This window comes from Gymnoscopelus microlampas (genome assembly GCF_963454915.1).
Source record: "Gymnoscopelus microlampas genome assembly, chromosome: 6".
Lineage (NCBI taxonomy): Eukaryota > Metazoa > Chordata > Actinopteri > Myctophiformes > Myctophidae > Gymnoscopelus > Gymnoscopelus microlampas.
The window spans coordinates 22,155,185-22,176,390 of record NC_139943.1 but is presented as its reverse complement, the minus strand read 5'-3'; the positions used below and the strand labels follow the sequence as shown (position 1 = coordinate 22,176,390).

The following is a 21,206-nucleotide window of genomic DNA, read 5'->3' as shown; positions in this document are numbered from 1 at the left end:
AGTAACGGCTGTTTCCTTTCAATTTCTGCTTCTGCTGAGTGCTTTATCGTTGGCTGTACTATTGTGTAATGCTGAGGTACTGTGGGTTGTTATCGATGGAGGAGTTTTATCCGACACATAATCATAAAATCTCACTAATGGTCCAGTGGGAAGAAATGGTCAACATTATGACTGCTGTCTTGGTAGCAAGGCAACATTGTGTTAAACTGGCACTTTTGTTACTAGCAATCCTCTTGAAAATGTGAAAACAGTATTGCTTTTCAATATGTGGCCTTCTATGGTGTGGCTTGTATGCTGTTTGTATTTTAATAATATATTTTAGAAATGTATGCTTCATTTAATAGGACAGTGATGAGACCGGTCCAGGAAGTTGTGGATATACAGTATGACCAATGTCAGGGTGCCTCGTGTGTGTGTGCGTGTGTGCGTGTGTGTGTGTGTGTGTGTGTGTGTGTGCGTGTGTGCGTGTGTGAGTGTGTGCGTGTATAGAAATAGTGCAGCTGCTAACAGCAGAATATAGCAAGAATCGTTCACTTTGTGATGCAAGCATGAAATTTGGTACATTTACTCTTCAAACCCCACTCTTTTCAAAAATACCGCTGGCCACGCAAAATTCCAAAATGGCGGCCCACAAATCCAAGATGTCCGTCCAAAAGTTAGGTTTTTCCTTTATAACTCGAAATGTATGGATTTTAAGCACCATAAATATATTAAAGGTGAATATAAATGTGGGCATTGCGGATATTTTGGTACCAAGTACATGTCTGTATCTATTACGGTTCTTGAGATACAGCATATAGGTACTTTTACAGACTCGGGAGAGCAATACATTTGTTGCTTGTAACACTGATTGTTGTTAAGTGAATATGGCAAAATAAAAATGTTATTTTCATAACCTGTTTTCAGTAGGGCTGTAACATAAAATTCTAAATCAAAAACTAAAACAACTTAACAACTCTTAACAACTATGAAACTTTCTTTTTGGCGTGCACATGTTTTTGGTCTATGCGTTCAAATGGGGCCATTGCAGTACAGAATTTAGACATTGATAAAATCTTACAAATGCAATAGAGTGAATGTCAGCACACAACCAGGGCACACATCACTGCTGTGTAACTCAGCATGGGGTTCAGTGTCGGCTTGTAGTTTTATTAGCCTTGTAGTTGTAGTATAGTTCAGTTTAGTGTCCCAAATGCTGTCTGACTGCCCCATATCCATTAGCTAGTAAACCATAGTTGGTAGTTAGTAGATATAGTTAGATAGCCGCACCTGAATCGACAGGGTGTGCCAGCGCGGGAGAGCCGAGCCAAGGGTAACGGGGCTTAAGTTACCCGGATGGTGTACAGATCACAAGGGACTTAAATGGCATTGGATGAATGATCGGGCTAGGTGTAGGTTAACCGATAATAACTGAACCTAGTTGTAAGGCACTGGAAGACAATCCATCCTTCTTCTATGAGCCAATCAAGAAAAACAAAGCTGACTTCTTCAGAGAGGATTACTCTTCTGCTGAACCCTCAAAGCAGAAGCTTCTCAAGGAGGACTGTCGGCTGTTCTCAAAGCTTTTCATCTCCTGTCAGAGCCGAGAGTGTGACCTGCAGGAGTTCTTTCAGCATGAGAACTAGTCCTTTCCTGCTGCGTTGAGCAAGGGTGGAAGCTGACCTCTATCCTTGAGACTTATGTCCCACCAGTTGACAAAGAACATGAGGCAGATGTTCTCATTGTAGATGGGTCAGCTTTGGTCCATGTCCTGCCACCAAAAAGATCCAAGACATTTGAGGACTATGCAGCTCTTGACTTCCTACCAGTGATATACATGTACAGCAGCAAGTACACAATGACACATCTGGTCTTTGATGTGTACAGCCCATCAAGTCTTAAAGCTGAAACCAGGTCCAAACGTGGCCATGGAGGAAGACGCAAGGTGACAAATAAGAACACTATGCCATCTAACTGACATAACTTCCTGAGGCACAATGACAACAAGACAGAGTTGTATCACTTTCTTGCCGACAAGGTTGCACAAATGTTCGATCCAAATATTGTGATTGCCACAAAGGGACCTGCTGTCCTCAGCACACATGAAACTGGTCTTGATGGACTGGATGAATGCTCTCATGAGGAAGCTGATAGCTGCATCTTTGTGCACGCCAAATATGCTGCAGAACATGGTAGCCAATCCATCCTGATCAAGGCAAATGACACAGATGTTCTCATCTTAGCACTAAGTGTCTTCGCTGCTCTTCAAGAGGCTGGACTACAGCAGATGTGGGTTGCATTTGGACAAGGTCAGAGCCTGCGCTGGATCAGTGTGCATGACCTATTTCATTTTGTTGGCCAGGAAAAGGTCAAAGGCATGCTATTCTTTCATGCCTTTACAGGATGTGACACTGTGTCAGCCTTCCGCAACAAAGGCAAGAAAACTGCTTGGCAGACATGGGACATATGCCCAGAGGTCTCGTCTGTATTCTCCAAACTGGGTATTTACCCTCCCACAGTGGAGGATTGTGACCTACAGATTCTGGAGAGGTTTGTCATCCTAATGTATGACAGATCCAGCACAGCTGCTTCTGTGGATGAGGCCAGGTTTGACATGTTTGCCAGAAAGCAGAGGCCTTATGAGTCAATCCCACCAACCAGAGCAGCTTTGCTCCAACACACCAGGCGTGCTGCCTACCAGGCTGGTTGTGTGTGGGCCCAGGCAACCCAGTGTCAGCCAGGAGCAGAGGACCCTGTAGACTGGGGATGGCAGAAGGTTGGTGAGGAATGGCAGGTCTTCTGGACAGCCAACTCTCCAATAGCCAAGACGTGCGAACAGCTTACCAAATGTGGCTGTAAATGTGGCTGTCGTGGCAGGTGCAAGTGCTATAAACTGGGTCTCATGTGTACAGCTCTGTGCAGTTGCAACTGTGAGGTGTAACTCAAACCTCTTTTTTATGCTCTCCCGATTCCGTAAAATAACCTATAAGCTGTATCTCAAGAACCGCAATAATATAGACATGCACTAGGTACCAAAATATCCACTTTTATCAACGTCTAAATTCTGTACTGCAATGGCCCCATTGGATTCATAGACCAAAAAACATATGCACGCCAAAAGAAAAGTATCATAGTTGCTAAGATATGATTACTTCAAGTTAACGGCAGCCATCTTGGACGCCATCTTGGATTTAGAATTGTATGTTATAACCATACTGAAAATAACAGGTTATGAAAATAACACCAAATATCACCATATTCACTTATTAACAATCAATGTTACACATTTCTTACTCTCCTGAGTCTGTAAAAGTACCTATATGCTGTATCTCAAGAACCGTAATAGATACAGACATGTACTTGGTACCAAAATATCCGCAATGCCCAAATTTATATTCAACTTTAATACATTTATGGTGCTTAAAATCAATACATTTTGAGTTATAAAGGAAAAACCTAACTTTTGGACAGACATCTTGGATTTGTGGGCCGCCATTTTGGAATTTTGCGTGGCCAGCGGTATTTTTGAAAAGAGTGGGGTTTGAAGAGTAAATGTACCAAATTTCATGCTTGCATCACAAAGTGAACGATTTTTCTCTTAGCAGCTCCACTAAAATGCTGTCATTGAACTGATTCACTCTGTCTTAAACCACGTTAACTGATCACATTTCAAACTTTTGTACATGAATGTTAAATAATAAAGTCAAATCATGAATTGAGCACCATCGGGTCATTTATGTTGGAACATTGCTCTTCTTTCAATCTATTGTAATAGTAGCTTAGATACGTTTCTGTTCTTAGTAACCAATATAGAAATACTTTAATCTTACACCATCCTGGATCAAATTGATCCCAGGTGACAGTATACAGTGTAATTCTTAAATTGCTGCCCAAAACGATTATGTGTGAAATTTAAGGAATATAAGATATGTTATAAGTCTTATAAGACATACATTTTATTGAACACAGGGTTGTGAATACTGAATGCTGAGAGATGTATAATAGTGAACAATATGAAGGTTTAAGAATATAATATGTGTTGTGTATGTGACCCTGCATGCCATTTAACACTCCAGCTCATATACACAAGAGGTTTATAATAATACCATTTATTGATCTTATGGAGTCATTGGCATACATATAACATTGAGGAAGACTATGTTAATACCGTTGTTTATTAAATAGACAATTATCTTCCACTGATGACATATCAGAGGGTGTTCCACTGGCAGGCTAAAGCCTGATTTATGCTCTGTCGCGTGACGAAGTATGAATCGGGCTTAAAAGCTGTCTTTGTTAGAGTCCTCTAGTAGGTATTCCTGTTGGTGTGTTCCATGATGGCCATCAGAGCAAGCCAAGTCTCCTTGGCAGTGGGGAGAATCTGATTGGCTGGCAGGATGAATCCATAGCGACCGGTGTCCCTGAGCTCAAAGGTGTAGGAGTACTTGATACCCTGGTTGTAGGTCCAGTCAATGGTTCCACCGCTGGCTTGGTCTGAAGTGAGACAAGCAATGATTTATCCTTGTTTATTTTGTTGTAAACAAGTGGTACAATAGGCCAGTGGCTCCGAGCTTATTAGGCCCTCTGAGCCTATATAGTCTAAATGCCCTGCTAGCTGCCCCTTGAGGCTGTGCTTGTCAAAGGGTGGCACTGTGGCAATATAGTATTGACATGAGGTCACTGAAAGCAGTAATGTTGATCCTAGCTGAGCCCATGGCAAGATTAGATTTAGATTTTTAGATAACTTGTGTGCAACTGGAAAATTTGGTCGCTGTTGGGTGGTTGTAAACTGCAGATGGAAAGCTCCTTTATACACAAACAAAGTACGAAATGCAAATAAATTATACTACACACATTTCTTTTCTCTGCTAGACCCAGTAGCCTAAGAACGTTATCCATAATGTTCTGTGTTGTGACCGGATAGGGCATTTTGTGCCTTTCAGCGTTTGGAGCACGCTTGCACACACAGATATGGCCTGCGTGAAGTCACATTTTGACCAATGTGGCCTGTGGCCTACAGTATGTGTAAAATGAGTGAGAACGAGAAAACAGTATGATGCAGCTGAAGCATTAAGTTGCACAGAAAATTCCATAGCAATCCAGCCAGATGTTGTATATGTTGTGGGGGGGGGGGATATGCTGATTAGACTTACAGATAGTGTTGATGATGCTTCCATATCTGTAGCGGGTGCCATACAGGGAAGCCAGGTCAGTAATGGCCTTCTCAGCCAGTGCGTGCTGTGGGCAGAAACATACAAACATTACGATATACTGTACCATAGATGTTCTGAATTTTCATTCTAAACTTCATTAAGCCTATAATGTTACAAAATAGTATGTTTTGTATATTATATATAAGTCAGCTCTGTTCAATCTATGGCCCTTACATTATGGAGTCACTATGATCATGATGAGCAACAACAAAAATGGAGTAAAAATCTAGGTGAGCGAATGCAAAATAAGATTCCAAGTCATAACAGAGCTTGTGAGCACTTTGGCTCATTCTCTAAACACTGTGTTAATTTCATTCTGAGAGTGTACAAATGGACCCTTACAAGTACATGCATGTCTGTAACTCTGCGAGTGTACGAATGGAACCAAATGGACCCTTACAGGTCCATTTGGTTCCATTCGTACACTCGCGGAGTTAAACTAATGACTCAACGCGACTCAACGCACCAGCTCAGGCTGGTCCTTGCAAGGGGTCCTGGTGTATCCGAAGGGGTACAGCAGCATCTGGGAGTAGGCGTGGATGGAGACGAAGGACTTGATGTTGCCGTGAGCCTTCACAAAGTCCACGATGGACTTGACCTCAGACTCGGAGTGAGCACTGGGTCCACGGTAGGTCTCAGAGCAGGGGTTGCCACTGGCACCGGCGCCTAGGAGGGAACACATTCAAACGATGAAAAAAGAACAAATTCCTGATAAATAGGCCACGTTGCCGAAACTTATCTGAGGGAGCAAATCGATTAGTGAGGGTGGAAATATCAACATGTTTAGGTTTATGCACATGCATGTCAAAACATATACGTATGAGTATATCAAGAAGTATGTTTGATTGCTTAAAGACTTGTTTTGTTTTTATTTATGAACTAAAACTGTGTTTGTTGCCTCAGGGCAACGTTGTGCAGACCACTTTTGTTCAGGCAATATTACCATAGGCTGACTTCCAGGCCTCCTGGTCCCTTTACTATTGAATTAATGAACATTGAATTTTTATGAGGTGAAATAACCTTTTTTCCCCAAATAATAAAAGGTCGTATTATAGAAGGTTAACTGTTCCATTTTTAACATGCCAATTCGATAAAAGCATTATAATGATAATACTTGTGGAGTGCCTTGGTTTCTGCTTTTCATTAGTGAAGAAATAACATTGTGGAGGGAAAACCTGTACCATATTCAATCAATTATCATGCATCTGTCCTGCATTATTATTCTTAGTGAATGCGGACAGTGCGGATTCCAGTACAAATGACGAAAGAAAAACCTGCCTGAGAACATGACGGTAGCAATACTTAACTAAATTAATGCTCAAATTTGTTCTTGCTTGCACTGTATGTATTATATGTGTTGTGCTTTCATTTAAAATTATGTCATTACATCTATTTTTTGATTAAGTAATTAATGTGTACAGTTAATTAATCACAACAATAATATGAATGTATATTTACCTCCAAAGCCAGCATCCCAGTTTCTGTTGGGATCAACTCCCATACAGTTACTGCCACGGTTGGGTTTCCTAGTCTTACGCCACATACGGTTCTGTAAAAAATATCAATAAATCAATGATTAGTGGGTTAATAGAGTTTATTGCTTTGGATTTAGTGAGCCAGCTAGTGTCACAAATCTATACAATAAATAGTGAACTATTTATTGTATAATCAACCAATTTGCCAAACAGACTATGGCAAGGGACTGTACTAAACTATAGAATATGAATATTTATTTTAAGGGTCCATTAAAAAAACTCGCTCAAGGAACGCTGAGGGTCCCTGAACGCCACTTTGAGAACCAGTTAAGTATAGATAATGAATTCCCAAAATGCTACTTACCAATTTTGGGGGGAAAATATATTAATAATAGTAGTAGTGATAATAATATTAGAAATGTAAACTTTCATTATTAATCGTCAGTCTAGCCTATAGCATGGAGAATCAAATCACATGTTATTACATGTTATTTTGTTGTGTACTTGTCTCTTTCTATTAGAGGATGCATACGTTGAAACAAAACATATCTTTTCTATATGGATTTCATGAGGGACTCACGGCGGTGTGGGTGTAGGCGAAACCATCAGGGTTGGTCACAATTTCCAGGAAGATGTCCATCTTGTTCAGGATGGCAGTCAGGGCAGTGTCACGTCCATAGTCAGTCGCAATCTACGGCAGCCAGTGAAAGAGAAGAAGTCATTCAGTAGAACCCAGTAGCTGTCAGTGTCACGGTCTAATAGTTACTGTATTGTTACAAATTTGACTTTTACTTATACCGCCCCCATCTGGCTAATTGAGGCACTGAATATGCATCATTGTCTCTAAGCATGTTCCATCTTACAAAAGAGGAAGAGGAAGATGAGTAATAAACCACTGACTACATGGTGTAATCTCTATTGAATCTTGCTGGAATCTTGCTTGGCTAATACAAACTGGAGAGAAATCATTAGGGTTTTACTATTTACCGGCTTGAATCCTGAAAAAAAAAAAGTAAAAATTAAAAGGGTGAAAAAAGTACATTTATCTATCTAAGCACCTTCTTGGCAAACCAGGTACCGCTGGCCTGAGTGACCCATTCCCTGGAGTGGATACCGGTGTCGATCCAGATGGCGGGACGATTGGTTCCACCAGTGCTGAACTATGAAAGAGAAAGTTGTACATGAGCAGAACTTCTTTAGAGAAATATGGACTGTGGGATATTGTCTGTTACAAAGAGGGAAGTGGGTTAATTATTATTTTTATACATTGTCAATGCAGGACCTGTATTATCAACTATCCCTTTACTATACCAATTATGGTGTAAGCATTGGCATAGAATGGAATAGAGTCATCATGTTTTTCACATGGTGGTACATTATTTATCTGTTCAAAATGCATCTGTTGGAGGCTGCATACCTTGAGCACATTGATGGGACGACCCTCGTAGCTCTGACCAATCACAATCTTGCTGACGAGGCTGGGGTTCTCAGCCACCAGCATGTCCTGGAATCTGTAGATCTGAAGAAAGGACAAAGCTACTGGTTCTGCAGTCAGCTCAGACTGCTGCTGTGCAGACTCTAACCTTGAGACTCCAACAAACATTGTACCCTTTTGTTACAGATATCATTATCACATATTGTGGCCTCATATAGTAGTTCTCATGTACAATACTTGTGCTTGTGTGTGTGTGTGTGTGTGTGTGTGTGTGTGTGTGTGTGTGTGTGTGTGTGTGTGTGTGTGTGTGTGTGTGTGTGTGTGTGTGTGTGTGTGTGTGTGTGTGTGTGTGTGTGTGTGTGTGTGTGTGTGTGTGTGTGTGTGTGTGGGTGGGTGGGTGGGTGCGTGCATGTGTGTGCGTGCATGTATGTGTTTTCGTACTAACTTCGCTGATGGTGTGGTAATTGGAATAGTCAAAATCCTCAGTATCCCTGGGCTGGGCAAAGCGAGCAGCAGACATCATCTGGTCTTTCTCCTCATCCAACATGGCCTGCAGGCAAAGGGCACGAGGTCAAGCGTTGCTACTCAAAATGGAATGACAAAGCTTTATGTATTGGGATAATATTTTCCAAAAGTAAATAATCTTTGGCCAGTGACAGTGCACTGAGACCTACTGTACAATTCTGGAGTCTCATACTAGCCTTCTCCATGCCTGGCATCAAATCCTACCAGAACCATCTCCTGTACCTGCCCAGTATGCTGTCTCCCTGTCAGATTCTCAGCTATTTTTTTCCCCACTTCCACTTCGTCCCCGAGTCATTTTGGAAGGGTTGTCTATTTGGTTCAAAAAGACTATAATTTAAAGATGAGTTCCCTCAGACCTCCAGTCCTCACAACTGTCCTGGAACAACTGGAACTCTATGAACTGTAACACTATAAACTATAAACTAACTGTTCCCTCCGTCCGTGTAATCTGCGCTGGATAAAAGCACCAGCTTTTATAAATGTATCTACTAAAGCAATTAACTCATCAATCTATTGTCTACTGTTTATTTTTTACACCACATAATAGCTGATAGTAAAGTTCATTAGTGCTTTTCCATAAACCTTCCATACAAATGTGTCTCTTCTTTGAGAATCCATGTGTTATTACCTGCAGGTCACGGATCATGATGGAGTACTGGACGTTCTGATTCTCCAGGAAGGCTTTGACAGCCTGCAGGCTATGGAAAGGCACTCTCACATCAACGGGGGTGGCTACATCTGTGGCATCCCTCCAGAAGTCCAGCTGAGAGGAAAGACGCAAATTATCCATTAAAAGGATGATCTGAACATTTGCAACCGTAGGTTAGACACTAGTGACATGATGATTTTTCAAAGGACTTTTGTGAAATTTACAGATTATACATAGTTATAATATGTAAGTATGTTTACATTGTCATGATTAATTCATTCATTCATCACTGTTGTTGTTTTTTAAGTGATTTACTCATTTCAGGAAATGTGATTTCCTCTGAGATGCTATTTTTGAAACGTTTTGCCTATAACGACATGCCCAAAATAGGGACACCAGGGTTAATGTGTTAATGAAAACTCCTGGCCCACCTGCAGGTGTTCCATGTCCTCCAGGCTCCGGATCAGACGGAGCTGGCCCTCATCCTTGGCAGTGACGCGGAGCACCTGGTGCCTGTGAAGAACACAACACAATCACTGCTCTTCATCCAGTGTCTCAGCTTCGGACCACAAGAGGAGAAAAGCTTTTCATGCTGTTCAATGGGTCTGCTTAAGCATCACTAGGATTAAAATCAATAGTTTTATACAATGTAGTGTTGCACTGGCTTTTTCTCAGAATCAATATTAGATCATATTACTGTAAATACACGAATGGTCTGTGTTTCTATAGTGCCTTTCTCCAAAGCACATTACATGTGCATTACATTTACAGATCAACAGTGGAGGCAGCCATACAAGACACAACCTGCTCATTGGGAACAGTTTGTGTGTCTTGCTCAAGAACGCTACATGAAGACAGGAGGTGCCGGAGATTGAACCAGGAACCTTGCAGTTCCAAGACAGCCACTGCCGCCACGTTGGCATAAATTAAGTGAATCGAATGTTAACTTTAAAGAGTTGTGAAACCCTGTCTTCTCTGTTCAGAATAGCAGACAATCTAAGGTAAAACAACTTTTCCCCTTTCATGGCCTGAGACAGGGGTCGGTATGTATGTTTGGCCTTTTTTAATTTATTCTTTAGTCTATTAAATTGATGCGGACCAGATGGCTAATTTGAACTGGAATTTAGGACAGACTGCCTTGTATACACAATAATAACTATATTTGGCTTACTATAAAAAAATATATAATAAATAAAGATTTGCTGTGATATAACTGCATACTGACAGAACTGTGTGTGCAATCAAACATTACAGGTGCAGATACAAATGCAGTCATAATCGTTTTCAAACTGAGTTAAATAAGAGCTCAGAACAAGAGCTCTTCTATTGTTCAAGGTCTCTTCGGAGAGACACAGTGTAGCGTTTAAGCCAGGCATGTTAAAAACACTTTTCTTTTTAAACCAAGATACATTTTTCACCCAAAAGTGTAAATAGGAAAGTTGACAGTGAAAACAGAGATTTCAAAGAATTCTAATTCAAATCTATTTGGTCCAGGTGCACTTTTAGGGGTTCAGTTCACAGTGCACTCCACTCACAGATTTGTGTGATTGTCTCTGTGCCTATGACTTACTCTCAACATGGATAAAAGTATAATAAGCATTCTTCATGTGGGGATAGAATCTCTATTTAGACTTTATAGCCTATATGTGGGACTGTCAGTTAGATATTGTAAATCATTTACAAACTATGTTTGTATGTTGGGCCAGATATTATCTCTGGTGGGCCAGTTCTGGTTGGTCTGTTGCCTACCCACAGGCCTAGGATATCCCACCACAGCCCGCTTCCCTGTGCTATATCTCACTCTAGTTTCGTAATAATCGGTATCCATGGGGAAAATACATTCATAAAGTTATGCATTATCAATGAAACTACATTTATCCAAATAGAGTAGTGGTATTTTAATCCTATATTGTAAGAGACATTGGTCCACTTACCCCTCGAAAGTGTCCTCGCCGAGAACGGCTACAAACAGCGCGGTCAGTACAAGCAGCCCCTTCATCGTGAACAACAAAGCACAAGCAGAAAGACATCGGGCAACTGCTATCTTTTATACTGTACCTGACCTGGATCACATGTCCAACCACAGCCTTGCTTAAGGTGATGGATGCAATCGCATTGCAGCTGCTCTCTTTCACACGCCAGCCTCAAGATAGCAAATGAAACACTTGTTCCAATTTTCAGCTAGTCATAAGTGTGAATAACTTTTGTGGTTCTACAAAAAGTCTCTCTACATGCTTCAGCTTAAATTCAGCTTTTTCTGCCTCGAGATTGAAGAGTGAAGATTTGCTTTTCGTGCCACTGATCTTCAGACGTTTGCTCAATTGATACGTATAAACAGATTGAGAAAGAGGAAGAGAGACAGACAGAGAGAAAAAGAGAGAGACAGAGAGAGAGAGAGAGAGAGAGAGAGAGAGAGAGCGAGAGAGAGAGAGAGAGAGAGAGAAAGAAAGAGAAATACATTTTACGAAAGTTTACAAAAGTAATATCTACTTCCTCCTTTATGGTCAACACTGTAATAGGCACACAACAAATGTAAAGCAGTCATTCATACATACATACATACATACATACATACATACATACATACATACATACACTAACATGTGAAGTACTAGCACAGAAGGCAGCAACTTCAACTGCATATTTATTTAGAAATATGTAATCATTTTAGGTTTCTGATAGACAACCCAAGTTGCTGGCATTAGTCACTAACATCCCACTGCAGATAATCTAAAATAGTCATGTATGTACAGATATTATGCAATGCAGCAGATAACATAACTGGCTGCACAGGAACAGCAAAGAGACAGGTTAACATTTTCCATAGCTCCTGAAGGATTATTGATTTACAGACTTGTTCCCAAAACTGATCCTGGAGACAGGACCCCTGGTAGTGTTGGTTTTCCATCCTGCCAGGAAATGTATTTCACTTACCTTGTGTTACCTTGAAATTATAGCTGTCTAATCAGGGTTATGGGTGATTACACGTGTCACACCGGTGTCGTCCTCCAAAAATATCTGACATACAGTATTCACGTGTCACACTGCAATGTGATGTGAGCTTGTGGAAATGCTATGATCAGTGAGCAACCCTGGGTGCAGCTACTCTTCTGTAAGTATAAGTCAGGCCCTAGGAAAGAAAACCAGCAGTACCAGCTGGGGCCCCTGCCCGCCCCTCCAAAGTCAGGGACAGAAAGAGACAAAGACATGAATGAAAGATCAGACAAAATGATGACACTTTGATGGTTGTACTTTCCACTGTGGAGGGACCCTTGAGCAATGCACTTGATCGTCCATAATGGAGTTGTTTGTTTACTTTCAGCTGAACCTCCAAGCAAGTTGTGAATTTGTGTAAAATTTAAATGAACATAAGAGTTGATGGAAACCAGTGTCAGAACTTGAGGTCAATTCAACATTTGAAAAGTATCTCTCCACCATTCTGTGTAAGTTTTGTCACAGCACTCTGGGTGTGACAGGCTTTTTGCCTTTGAATGATGTGTTGTAAAGGAAGCTTCTAACCACAGGATTGCATACTTCCTGCCTCTGGGTGGTGATATGGCAGCTGTTTGCTTGCATGGGGCTTAAAATATGTACTACATCTGTGGACTTCACACATCAGCTGTAGCAGGGTGTGTCGTGTGTGTGTGTGTGTGTGTGTGTGTGTGTGTGTGTGTGTGTGTGTGTGTCAAAGACGGATGAAGGACACTGCACCCTTTACAATCTAATCAGTCTAAAGGGCAGTGGCACTCACTGCAACAAAGTTGTTTCACTGCCCCATTGCAACATTGAACATGATTAAGCCTAAATAATAATACAAAAATACCCTGTAAATACTGCCAATAACTTAAAACAAATATGATGACATTGTACAGTAAAAAGCACTGAAGCAGCTCAAACTGTAATCACTCTTTGTTCGGCCGAGCAGAACAGACACACCCTCCTGGGAGGTGATTGGCGGTGATAAGTTTTATTCGCCGCTCCTCGCGTTCCTATTGGTCAGGAGAAAGACAGCTATCAACAGCGGAAGTACCGTGTTGTACATTGAATGAACTAGACGGGACCTCCGTCCGAAGTGAAAGTCTTACCGCTTTATAGTTGGGCTTTTCTTTATTTTTGTTGCCTCATATGTTTCTGACACCGACTTCAAGATAAACTCTTCGTATTTTTCTTTTCAACCGGAGTGAAAAGTCTCTGAAACATGGAGATAGAGCGAGAAATAAAGAAGGTAAGTGTTCGTTTGTCCCAGATAAACAGTACGACGGGATGGGTAACGCCCTGCAGAAGGTCCTGCATCTAGAGACAGACAGACACACACAGACAGACAGACAGGTGGTGATAAAAGCTATACCTTCCAGCTTCAATGATCCAAATCACTTTTCAATAAGTTGATTTGTATTTTTCTAAGTGAGTCGGGTGGGTGACTCTTGTACACACAGATTCCTGTCATGTTAAAAGTAACACTGTTATGATTACAGTTAAGCTTGGGTCTTGTTCACTTTTGCGTAATTGCATTTCTCTCCTCCTGACTGGAATATTGCTTAAAATGTTAGCTGTGATGTCTGATCTCACAAAAAGAATACTCCACGTGGGTCGACTACGACTCTACTAGCCTTGGCTCGCAAGACGGTCATCGATCATAATGATATGACCGTCTTGGACTTTTTTCAAAATAGTGTTTGCACTTTCTCCCTTTTTGGTCCGTACATCTACATAAACGTTCAGATTTCAAATATAAAGTGCTTACCCCATGGCCACGCATGTTGCAATCATGTACGGATCCTCAGAAGTACCCGTATATTCCGTATTGTTCAATAAAAAGTATTTCAATCCGATCGGTGGCCATTTTCTCCGTACGCTTCCAACTGCGTGACCCTATCGGTTGGGAGGTGTATTGCACTCTGATATATTATAACTCTAAGAGGAAATGGAGACCGATCGGATTAAAATGCTTCTTATTGAACAATACGGAAGATACGGGTACTTCTGAGGAGCCGTACATAATTGTAACATCCGTGGCCATGGGGTAAGCAATTTATATTTGAAATTTGAACGTATATGTAGATGTACGGACCAAAAAGTGAGAACGTGCAAACACTATTTTGAAAAGAGTCCAAGACTGTCAACAGAGCTGTTGCCTGGAAGTGGGTGTGACAAGCTGGATGACCCAGACAGGCTGGGTCTGTCAGCTGTGTATTTAATCCTCACTAGAAGAGAGGTTTGCAATGGTCTCCATTGTCTTCATCTTTAGGAAGTCCCCTTTCTGTGACCGCTGACCAGCACTGCCACAATCACTCCCCTCTCTGACTGTCATTATAATAGAATCACAGAGTTGGAGTACAGTTGCAAGCTGTAATGTCTTTGGCCTGTGTGTGTTTTGGTTTTATGCTCTATAAGGAATCAGCGTTTATGAAATGTGAGAGCATTATTCTGGGGGTTTGCATTGCAATTAGGTTTCTGGTAGTGGCTATGGCTACTTTGTCTGCCACTATCAAACAGACTTCATTTTTGAAGGTCATGTCCAATCTAAAATCCACCATATTGGCATACATACAAAATAGCTGCTGAATTTCCATACAGTTATTTTATGTATTTCCTGTAAAATGTACATCTCGCTGGTCGAGGCCCTTCATCTCATAGCAGCATTACACAGGTCAGATCATAGCAAAAAGTTTGCTTTGTTGGCCATAGCCTTTCATCGGCCATAAACTCATGTGGTCACATCTCATCTCATGTTTAATGGTATCACATTGTATAACCAGTGAGTCAGTGAAGTACTCCCCAGCACTGCTCTACCTGGAGAGTCAGCATATTATCTACCAGGGCTGGTCTCACAAAGTGACTCACGAAAATGACTCTTGGGATGTGAAATGTATATGCAAAAGCCTCTTTGTAGATTGTTGTCATCAAGACTGATTACACTGACTACATAGTTTAGTCATAGCAAACAGTCACTGAAGTCAACATCAGCTCGTAATGGACTCCAAGGAAGGAGACTAAAAGAGATCAGCCAGAAATATCCATTTGTCTTTTGTGTGGCCCAGACAAGATTGAAGACTTGAACAATTTGGCAGTCATCAAGTTCCAAGATAGGGGGGTTGTTCACATAGTTTAGTTTAGCTCATTGGCCCTGTTTAACTATTTCTTATTCAAACAAATCAAATACGATATATATCATTTAGTTGGATTCAATCTTCAGGTCGGTACTTGTATTTATTTTAATAGACATTCAGTCCCTAAACATCTTTCTAGTTATCTTAGTATTTTTTGGTTTTAGGGGCGCATATGGTAAAATAACTATTATTATGAGACCTGTCAACTGTAAGCCTAATTGGTGGATGTTTTGAAGGTTGGTCTAAATATTAAAGCAGAAAATGTCTCCATTCCTCAGCAGTGAGTTCTTTTAATACATCCATGAGTGAGTGCCGTTTGGCCCAAAAGGCATCTCTCCTTCACAGCAGGGCCGCGTGGTTGAGAGGCTTCTGGGGGCTCAATATCATGGAATACTTGACCATATATGGTCACAGGCAGCCATGACGACTTGAGACGGACAGCAGTGGTGTTTGACACTGAAGTCAGACAAAAGGATGCAGATGTGAGAGAGAGGGGCACCCTGGGTTCAACTTCAGAAGGATTAAGACTTGTTTGGAAAGAAAGCAATCCTTAGATGGTGGTGTATATTTTCTGTGAAGGAAGAATTTTGCTCAAAGGTTATTGTTATTTTTTCTTCAAGAAAAAGCAGACTATATAATGTTGAAAATCTTTAAAGCATGAAACTCTTTCTTGTTTGTTCAACTTTAAGCTCCTGTAATAAATCTTATGGCTTCTTTCCCAACTTGTGGCAATGCTTATGCCTTTGCCAAAGCAAATGCCAACATCATATTAAATCTCTGAAGCAGTCAAAACAAAGCCATGATAGCTAATATCTTTGATCTGCTTTGTTTTCAGATGACCCTGGGGCATGATTTTGGCGCTGGAGCAGCCTGTTTGAAATGCAAGGACAAATGTGAGGGCTTCGAGTTGCATTTCTGGAGGTTTGTACAAATTCTATTGTAAGCATGAGCAGGTTTGAGTCCATGCACAGGTGCTGGTGGGATTCCCAACCAAGGCAAGGACCAATCACCGAAGTGCTGGGCTGGCTTAGCTCCCAGGTATGACTAGGGTCCTGATCCAATCTTGTATCAGAGCTGGTCAAGGCATATTTTAAGTGGTCTGTATAATTAGCTTTATTAACCACTTAAACCCCTGTATACTTCATTGTCAGTAGCTAAAATAGCAGATCTACCAGCTCACACGTGATGTGTTGCGATTAATTGTGAGCTTAAAGGTCTGTTATTTTATTTTTCGCTGAATGTTAGCCCATTTTTTTCTGAGTGCTGGCCTTTTATGGCATACCCAGAATAGAGATGCTGGAGTTCATATTCTTAAGCCTGATACATTTCCTATCCTTTTTATAATATATAGTTTTACCACATTGCGCTCTGTCTACAATACGACATTACCCTGAAGGCAGAAACATCTGTTTACTATGAAAGGCAGTGTGTAGATATTTTAAAATGGAAAATGAAAACTGCCCAACAGACACTTGTACAGTAATGTCTGCAAGGCAAGTGTTTCAATAGGCCCTCAAGCATATTTTACATAGATTGCATTGGTTTTACTAACTTCTATGTACTTGAAAATGTGCACCATGCAACTGTATTATCTAGGAAATATAAATATGGCATCAGGACTCTTATGTGGTTGGCAGATATTGGAGGCTTGGTATTAAAGGCTTGGTATTAGCCTCCATAGAAATAAGATAAATATAGCATAAGGCTATGGTAATTCCTGCAGAAGGCCTAGGTTCGAATCCAACCCGATGTCATCCCATCTCTCTCCCACCTTTCTTGTCTCTCTCTCCCCCCCTGTACATAACTGTACATAAGTTACATAGGGCTCTTTTGAGTTAGTGAGTCCCCACACATTCCAATGTTAAAGATTATTTAAAAAGTGCCCGTGTTATCTTTGGAAAGGTGTTGGGCTATATTAATGAATGTCATTATCACCACATGACGTTATCGCCTATAAACATACAGCTGACGCAGGGTGTAAACAACTTCACAACGTTTATAGAACGAGTATAAGTGCTTCTTCTGTATGCTTGCCATTTGTGATTCCATTCATGCCTGAGCATGTCTAGCAGTTCCGCAGTAACTAATGACATAGTTTTCTCAGGAGATGCAAGGCAAGTGTGTGTGCCAGGACTTGTCAAAAGTGCAAACGTTTGCATTTAAAGCTCTCAAAACTTGTTGAATTATTGTGAAGGAAAGGGCTTACAATTCAACAATTTTACAAAAGTGCAAAAACAAAAGTCACAATAGTTCTCACTCTCACCTTTCTCTCTCACTCTTCCTCTGAGGGTTGATGTTTAACCACTTTCACCCTGGCATTCCTATTTTGGGCATGTTATGTGGTGAAAATGATCAAAAATAGCAGATCTCTAAACTCGCATGTGAGGTGTTTTTGAAAAGTGGTTAAATGGTGTAAACACATGCTGAGTATTTTCACATTCCCAGTGTTGTCAGCCTACACTCATCTCTTTCACACAATCACACACAAACACTCTCCATCTGTCTCCCTTTCTTTTGCTCTCTCTTACCCTGTGCTTTCTCTACTCTCTAGTTTACACATGCACGCACACACATGCACAGAGAGAGAGAGCAAGCAAACAATGTATAAGTGTAGGTCATAAGACAACACATTTCATAATAACAGGGTGGTGAATTAAGGCAAGCCACAGCTTAATTAGTTTACCCAGCAAGCATCGTTGCCTGTTCCTTGTCAAAGACAAGAGGAAAGTGATTTTCTTGTAGTCTATCTGCCACTTTGGCTGTTGGGCTTTGCACGATAAAATAATGTTGAAGCCATCATCGTTCCCTGACCTTCCTCCTCCACAGAAAGATCTGCCGGAACTGCAAGTGTGGCCTGGCGGAGCATGACGTCCAGATGATCTCTGAGGAGAACAAGAAGGTGGGGAAGCTTTTTGAGGACACCAAGTACACAGGCCTCATCGCCAAGCTCAAGACGGATGGAATCCCCAGCTACAGGGGCAACACCATCACCATCAGCCTCAGCGGCCCTTCCACTGCGTACGTGGTACCACCCAGTGCCTCCTCCACTGTTGTACCACCACCCAGTGCTGCTGCTGGTTATGTACAACCTGGTAGTGCTGCCGCTGGTTCTGTACAGCCTGGTAGTGCTGCCGCTGGTTCTGTACAGCCTGGTAGTGCTGCTGCTGGTTCTGTACAGCCCATTGGTGCAATTGCCGGGTCTGTTCAGCAGCGTGCCAGTGCTTGGGCAGTGCCAGCCAGCACCCATGGCCAGCCAATGCCAGCCAGTGCTGCTGCAGTCAAGGCTAGCAGAGTGCCAATAACCGTCAACACCGCAGCAGCCAATGTGGTGCCAGTCAAGAAAGATGTGCCCATGAAGTCTGTGACATACGAATGGGCGCCCCCAGTGGCCAACAAGTATCTGGTAAGATTGGCTATTGGTAGAGATAGTTTAGAACAGAATAATTGGTTAATATATTAAAGGCACAATATCGGCACAATCATTACACAGATATTTGCTAATTTTGCGAAGGCAAGCTCCGAATACACAGAATACATAAGGTATTTTCATTTTGTCATTATCAGCTTAGTGCCCCTTCAAATTCCAGTATGTGATTCTAATTTCTGTGACCTCCAAGTGGACCAAGCTCCCATCCAGCACCTGGAAAGAATAGAATCCCTTGGGAGTTGAGCGAGAATTACGTTGACCTTCTGAAGTTGCATGGCAATTTGTGTCAGATAATCAGGTTCACTGTTCAGTTGAACACCGTTCATGTAGGAACACTTGGGGATTGTAATGAATATGATTTGTCCACCATAGGTCTCTGTTATATTAAAGAAAAAACATAAATCTGTGCATTTAGTTCATGAAAAGCTCCCTCGCAAATTGCAGTTTACTTCTGCACAGACAATCAGACATACTCTCTGAAACACCAGCTTTGATTAGACAGAAGTTATGATATGTGATGACAACTGCCTCGGTCAGCCTCTTCATCACTAAAGCGATCAGTCAGTGCATCTCAATGGACTTTAATGTCTCTCACAAGTTGAGGAATCTTAAGAACTCCCTGTACTGTATCTGTCTATGTTTAGTCTATTTCAGTATCTCTGGCTTCCTGTCATAGCTTATCCTTCTCTCTCTCTCCACATTCTCCCATGTTTTTTTTCAATTCACTCACTTTTCATTCAGCGTGGACTCTGTTTACTTTATCCTCATCACTTTTCTTCTCCACACACCTAACTTATCTCCTTCTCCATCTCCTTCCCCTGCTGCCAGGCGGTGCGCTACATTGAGCTGCTCCCCCCTGAGAAGCGGCCGGTGGCCGGTTCGGAGGGGGCCGCATACCGCCGGCAGCAGATGGCCTGCCAGCTTCCGGAGCACGACCAGGACCCGTCCAAGTGCCACGAGTTGAGCCCCGCCGAGGTCAAGCAGATGGAGCAGTATGTCCGCAAGTACAAGGATGAGGCCCTTGGCATGGGAGACATCATGCTGCCTGAGGAGATGGCCCTGGCTAGGGCTGGGGCTGTAGGGCAGGGAGGGGTTGGAGCTGGGCCTGGAGGGCCTGGGTCAGGTACAAGACCTGGTGTTGGAGGACCTGGAGGGGTGGGGGCAGGTGTTGGAGGGGCTGCCCCTGGAGGCGTGGCTACTGCTCCCGGTACTGGTGGTGTTGGTGGTTATGGACCGGGAATTGGATCTGCTGGAAGTGGTGTTGGAGGACCCAGTGCTGGGGCTGGTGTTGGAGCAGGCTACGGGCCTGGGGTCGTGGGTGGTACTGGTGCGGGCTACGGGCCTGGGGTGGTGGGTGGTACTGGTGCGGGCTACGGGCCTGGGGTGGTGGGTGGTACTGGTGCGGGCTATGGGCCTGTGGTGGTGGGTGGTACTGGTGCGGGCTACGGGCCTGGGGTGGTGGGTGGTACTGGTGCGGGCTACGGGCCTGGGGTGGTGGGTGGTACTGGTGCGGGCTACGGGCCTGGGGTGGTGGGTGGTACTGGTGCGGGCTACGGGCCTGGGATGGTGGGTGGTACTGGTGCGGATGTCGGGGGTGCTGGGTTTGGCAATGGTGGTGGTGTTGGAGGACCGGAGATTGGGCCAAGAGACATGGGCACTGCTAGTACTGCTGGAGCCATGGGCATCCCTGGAGCTCCACAAGCTGGACTTCCTCAGCAGGCATTTGTAAGTAGCCTATGGCCAATGGCACACTACTAATCTAATCTATCTATCTATTAATTCACAAACCCTGTATACTGTATGTCTGTCTATCCCGGGCATAACTCGGCAACTGTCCGACCAAATAACCTCAAATTTGGCATGTGTGTCCCATATGACCCGGTTGCAGAGGCAATTTGGTCGGACGAACTGATGAAAAATATATATTTTGTACTGGTGGAAATAACAGCAACTCAAGAGGCGTAAGTATTTATCACAATTCAGGCAAAGCACTAGAGAAGTTAATAATGATGTTGTTCCTATACTGAACACAAGGTGGAGCCAAAGGCTAAATCATGAGTCGGTCTTGCTTGCCCATCTAGAGCAGGGCATGTTAGCTCTGCATAGTGATGGGTTTAGTTTGAATTCATGCTGAACTGTGACTCATAACTGGAAACGTTTTTTTCCTTTTTTAAACAGAGGGGTGATTTATTGTGTTCAGCTGCCCTGAAGTTCCAGTCAAACCATATGAAGTTGGTTAGTTGAGCTACAAGGAAGACCTAGTCTGATTTATTCTAATTACATCATCTTTATGTAACTCAGTGCTGATTTTAATTTTGATGAAAGATTAGACAGGCTTTGCGTAAGAGTGTTGTGGTTATATCGAGATCCTCACTCTTAAACATAATATTTGA

The 21,206-nt window shown here is 42.4% G+C and overlaps 2 protein-coding genes across 4 annotated transcripts in view; one reads left to right on the top strand and one right to left on the bottom strand.

Moving 5' to 3' along the window:
* Positions 1 to 3,704: 3,704 nt before the first annotated feature.
* cpa5 (carboxypeptidase A5) lies at positions 3,705 to 12,286 on the bottom strand. Of its 3 annotated transcripts, XM_084059324.1 has the most exons (12): positions 12,211 to 12,286; positions 11,211 to 11,269; positions 9,708 to 9,789; positions 9,256 to 9,390; positions 8,548 to 8,652; positions 8,085 to 8,186; positions 7,726 to 7,827; positions 7,248 to 7,358; positions 6,651 to 6,741; positions 5,659 to 5,858; positions 5,133 to 5,217; positions 3,706 to 4,473 (listed from the first exon to the last, which is right to left on the bottom strand). In XM_084059324.1, the coding sequence occupies exons 3-12, from the start codon at positions 9,720 to 9,722 to the stop codon at positions 4,286 to 4,288; spliced, it is 1,134 nt and encodes a 377-aa protein (XP_083915450.1). In that variant the 5' UTR covers positions 9,723 to 9,789; positions 11,211 to 11,269; positions 12,211 to 12,286; the 3' UTR covers positions 3,706 to 4,285. The 3 variants fall into 3 exon arrangements, with proteins under 3 accessions (XP_083915451.1, XP_083915449.1, XP_083915450.1); XM_084059325.1 differs by lacking the exons at positions 11,211 to 11,269; positions 12,211 to 12,286 and adding an exon at positions 11,335 to 11,599 and having other exon boundaries at positions 3,705 to 4,473; XM_084059323.1 differs by lacking the exon at positions 12,211 to 12,286 and having other exon boundaries at positions 3,705 to 4,473; positions 11,211 to 11,350.
* Positions 12,287 to 13,311: 1,025 nt separating this feature from the next.
* tes (testis derived transcript (3 LIM domains)) overlaps positions 13,312 to 21,206 on the top strand; it is a 12,581-nt gene continuing 4,686 nt past the window's right edge. Inside the window, exons 1-5 of the mRNA XM_084059404.1 lie at positions 13,312 to 13,501; positions 16,222 to 16,307; positions 18,213 to 18,789; positions 19,642 to 20,239; positions 20,462 to 20,538. Of these exons, the coding sequence (XP_083915530.1) occupies positions 13,475 to 13,501; positions 16,222 to 16,307; positions 18,213 to 18,789; positions 19,642 to 20,239; positions 20,462 to 20,538 (1,365 nt within the window). The 5' untranslated portion in view covers positions 13,312 to 13,474. The remainder of the gene's footprint in view (positions 13,502 to 16,221; positions 16,308 to 18,212; positions 18,790 to 19,641; positions 20,240 to 20,461; positions 20,539 to 21,206) is intronic.